The following is a 4,666-nucleotide window of genomic DNA, read 5'->3' on the forward strand; positions in this document are numbered from 1 at the left end:
TGTGTGTGTGTACATGCACCACACACTGCCTACATATATACCACACACTACATGACACGCGTATGTGCATGCACAATTTTATTTTCCAGTAAAGTTTCCCCAAACAATCTCAACTTAGAATGATGCTGTGAGACAGCAAGGAAGATTTCACTTCACTGTTGTTTTTTTTTTAAGGCGGCTTTTCAACTGTTCAGAGCGAACCCTTTGAATGAATTTAAGGGTTCTTCAGAGACCACTGCAGGGGACATTTGCTCACATACCCCATGGTATTAGTGATGTACATTTCTTAGGCCCTCTGCTCTCTCTCTCAGCTTCCAACATGGCTGGTCCACTGTATAAAGAAGCCTCCTATTAGTGGTTCCATCACTTTCTCTAGACAATCCTCCTGAGACTGGTTTAAACACACTCAAGTCAATCCTGTCTACATTATGGATGTCTGTAGTACGTTCACGGCTATCAAAATTCTTGGACCTACTAGATTCTGGCAATGTGAACCAGTACTTGCACTGCTTCCTTTGTTAAAGCTCAAGTGGGAGTTTAAACCCATCAGTTTTAGTTAACAACACTATGTTAGGTCTCCCTTTAGCTGTGGTATGGCAGACTATTCAATGTCCTATGCTGCCCTGAACCTGCAGGAATAAGGCTCCTTTATGGTGATGTATGGAGGACCAGGGATAAGAAAGAGAGAGAACAAGAAACAAAGAAGACAAAAGCAATAGCTGGGACCAGGACGTCTTTCACAAGCTGATGATTCACACCAAGCAAATTTGTTAAGAAGTAAAGCATCATATATTCGATTTGTAGGGGGAAAACGTGGCCAAGGTCAGCAGAAAGCTAAGTCAGGCAATGCTAGCAAAGAGAAACTGCAATTCCTCAGACACAGCTGTTGTAAAACTGATAACCAGAGTTCAGGTTCCCAGAAGCCACAACCTTGCCTCTTCTGAGAAGACACTGGCTCCAGCCCTAGACTGGCCTTGCCAAGTCCACTCCTGGACAAGAACACAGAACTAAGGTTCTCTTTGTTCTATCAGGGCCTCTGAGAAAGACTTGGGTCGGTCTGGCTGCTGACACTATACAGCAAAGGAGGAACAGTGGATTTATGTATGGTACAGAGGCTGTCCCTTCTCTTAGCTTGAGGTGTGAGGCAGATATTTCCTTCCTTTCCCTTGGAGAAACACTAAGGACCCATAGCACAGTTCTCTTAAAGAATCTCTTATCATAAATTCTTTGCCTTTAAGTGTGGGGAGGACTGAAATGGGCTCTCGGAGCTCCCCTGAAGGCTGGGGAGAGCATCTCACATGGCAGGCGAACTTTTCTACGTTACTGAACATGTGGATGGGTTTTGACCTGAGGTGGATCCTCCATGCGAGCGTAACCGTGTCGCTACTGTGGTAGCTCGCTGCACACAACTCTTCGCTGTGAGCATGGACTACATAAGCAGCTTTCTCTCATCACATATGGAGTCTGAGCAGGCATGCTCGAGGAAACCAAGTCAGAGTCTGCATGCGGACAGCTCCAGATGCCCCTAGAATTTGTAGCTGGGATGAGGCAGGAGAAATGTAATGATATTGCCTTAGTTGGAGGAGACTCTGCCGTGCTCTTGCCAGCATAGAACCTGGACGTTCTGTGGTGTGCCCAGGTGGCATTCGAGGACTTGAGGGCAGGATCACGATCATGTCTTAGAGCTCATCTGTTCATTGCTTGGAATTGTCAAGTAATTGTCTGTCCAGTATGTGCCCATCCACTCTACGTGTTTGGGGGTGAGATTTGGAAGGGAGAAAGTCAACTGTAAAGAATGGGTAGGCGATTTCTTGATGTGTTTTGTTTTCTTTCCTTTTCCTGGTAGGTGGTGGAGAAAAATGCAGATCCCGAAACAACACTTCTGGTCTACCTGAGAAGGAAGCGTATCCTGGTTCTGCAGTGGGAATGGGGCTGAGGGGATGATGGCACTGTTCTTTGAGGCTTACATGGTTTCCCAGTGGCCAGGGGGTGCCCTTGGAGGAGTCTGGGCAGCTGCAGTAACCAAGAGCTGGGAGAGCCTGAACAGTCAGTCCTTGGCTCCCTAGACCATAACCTCCCAGTTCTCACATGAGAGAACGGGTAGGGTGTTCGTTCACGTTTCTTCAGTGAAGAGTTTAGTAATTCCAGGATTTGGTTCTGGGACCCAGAAGGCCCTTCCTCATCCACCCCTGTGAGTTTCATGGTCATTCCCCTTGGGAGCAGTGGGCTCTTCCTCAATTGACATTTGCTTAGCACATAGAAGACTATCCAAGATCCTCTCTGGCTCCATCGAGGTCCAGAGATATGAGGGAAGGGGTTTCTATTTCCTTTTCTTGCATTGCTGGGCATTGAACCTACTTCCACATACTAGGTAAGTTCTATGTTGCTAGGTGTTCCCAGACAATGGTTTTATACTGGGAAAGAATGATTGCCGTGGGAACTGTGTAAGGTCCCAACTGCTTAATGGCAGGCTTTAGAGACATCGTGGGCAGGAGACTCCTTAGAGCAGTGGTCTCGCCCTTCTTAGCGCTGCGATCTTTAATGCAGCTTCTCACATTGTGGAGACACCCCCACCATGAAATTATTTTTATCACTACATTATAACTAATTCTTCTACTGCTATGAATGTAAATATCTAGTATACAGGATACCTTATTAGTGACACCTGAGAAGGTTTTGTTTGACCAACCCCCATAGTGGTGGTGATGTGTGTTCTGGGTCACTGGTCTTCATCTGTTGGGGGAAAGGCTTCAATAGCATCCCTCAGGTGATTAAAGTATTCTGGGACCCTGGATAGCAGAAAATATAGGTGCTGATATTTAGTGAACACTTACTATGTGCAGACAAAGTTCAGAGTAGTTTGTGCAGGTGATCTCACGTAATCCTCCCAGAGATTCCACGGCCGTGTAACCTTACTCCGCTTCTGAGAGGAAGTGAGGCCTACACAGATTAAGGAGCCTGCTTTTCACTGAGTATATTCCGGGCAGGTTCTGACAGACCCTGGATGGAAGCCTAGGGCCGTGTGCTTTACTTCTCACCCAGGCTGGAACGGCTCCAGGGGCTGTTGTCAGGACTATGCTCATTTTGACATCTGTCCATGGTGGACTCCTCCCGCTCCCAGAGCTATGCCTGCGGCTCCTTTGAGTGAACCATTTTCTCAGTCCTCACAGAAGTGAGTCCAGAATCAAGGCTTTGACTTTAGTTCACGCTCTTCCTATCAGGCAGCATGGCAGACAACTTGGTATAGCTATAATTGAAGGCTCAGAATGGTGGCTCCTCTTGGCAGAGGGTTTGGTGGCTCGGCAAAGGGGACGCCATCTCCAGTCCAACTCCACGAGGAGGTTGTTGAGATGGATTTCAGTGCACTGAAAACAAAGCTAATTTGAGTTCCTAGTTTCAGTTTAGGTTTCGCAAACCCGAGGGCCCCAGAAACTCCTAATCACGCTGGACTGATTTGAAGAGCAAAGCTCAAATGGAATTTAGAACGGAGAGTTGCCGGGTAAAGGATAAAGTCCTTTTCTTTATTGCAGTCTGGGTTGGTAGTTAATTTGTGAGAGAGAAATGTTTCTAGCCTTGCTTCAAATCCGGGGTTTCTAGAAAGATGCCAAGGCTAGAAGACAAAGAGCAGAGGGCCACTTTCTTGGGGCAAACACTTCCCAGGTGGATCAGCTGTAAATACCAGCACATACCTTACTTAATGAGAACAAACAAGCGAACAAAGAAACTTCAGTTTTTTAGGACGTCTCTTTGGCTTAGAGAGAGGTAGCGAGAGGAAGAGAGGATTACACAAGTCTGGTGTCAGGAGACTTCTGAGTCAGAGAACTAGAACATGCAAGATGACACTCTGCGCTCATACCACAGTGTGGGTCTCCGCTTGCTTTTGCCTTGCATGTTAATCTGCAAAGAAGTAGTAGCTCTTGCCTGCTAAGCAAACTGCTGAGAGAAAACAAGAGCTTTTGAGTGTAAGGTGCGATACTGCTGCTCCTCGGTAATTTTATCTTGACAATGGAGGAAGGGCCAGCTGCTAATAGCCATCCATGTCCCCCACCTTCAGAAGAGATGTGAGGGGCTAGGGACTGACAGAAGCTCAGAAAAGAGGCTTCTGTGATTCGAGGAAGGTGGCCACATGGCTGCTGCGGGTTTGGAATAGCGGACTGGTTAGCTAGGTCATAGATTATCTTTCCACAGTATCTCTAAGAGCTGGCTGGATCCGTTATCGGTTCCCGATCTTTAAAACTCTTTATTTTTCACTTGTATATATTTTGCGAGAGATTCAAAAGCCCAGTCCAGCTTTGGCTTTGGTTTCTGGGACTTTATTGGCTTGAAAATTTCAGGGCAAAATCCAGAACTTGGTGTGTCCCAGAATGTATCACTGCCTGGCTGAGGCACTTCACCACTCAGACACACCATATGCTCAGGCTTGGAGGTTCATGACCCTCTTGCTCAGACCCTGGGGGAACCCTGACCCTGGAACTTGTGTCCTGGATGGTGCTACGTGGGTTCTGGCTCACCTGTGCAGTGGAAGTGATCTGTTCTCACATCTGTAGGGCACAGTCCTGCCCCACGGAGTGAGGGGATTGTGGTTCTGCTGCTTCCTGGGTCAAGGACGTCTGCCTGTGAGGCCCTGCCCGGCATTCCCGTCCATCTGTGGAGTCCATTCTCTGGA

The 4,666-nt window shown here is 47.4% G+C and overlaps 1 protein-coding gene across 1 annotated transcript in view; it reads left to right on the plus strand.

Annotated features, from left to right (window-relative positions):
* The window catches only part of Xdh (xanthine dehydrogenase), a 63,713-nt gene that overhangs the window by 5,071 nt on the left and 53,976 nt on the right, over positions 1 to 4,666 (plus strand). The window contains exon 2 of the mRNA XM_005367945.3: positions 1,847 to 1,904. Within this exon, the coding sequence (XP_005368002.1) occupies positions 1,847 to 1,904 (58 nt within the window). The remainder of the gene's footprint in view (positions 1 to 1,846; positions 1,905 to 4,666) is intronic.

The sequence above is a fragment of the Microtus ochrogaster genome, unplaced genomic scaffold (assembly GCF_000317375.1).
Source record: "Microtus ochrogaster isolate Prairie Vole_2 unplaced genomic scaffold, MicOch1.0 UNK26, whole genome shotgun sequence".
In the NCBI taxonomy this organism is placed as follows: domain Eukaryota; kingdom Metazoa; phylum Chordata; class Mammalia; order Rodentia; family Cricetidae; genus Microtus; species Microtus ochrogaster.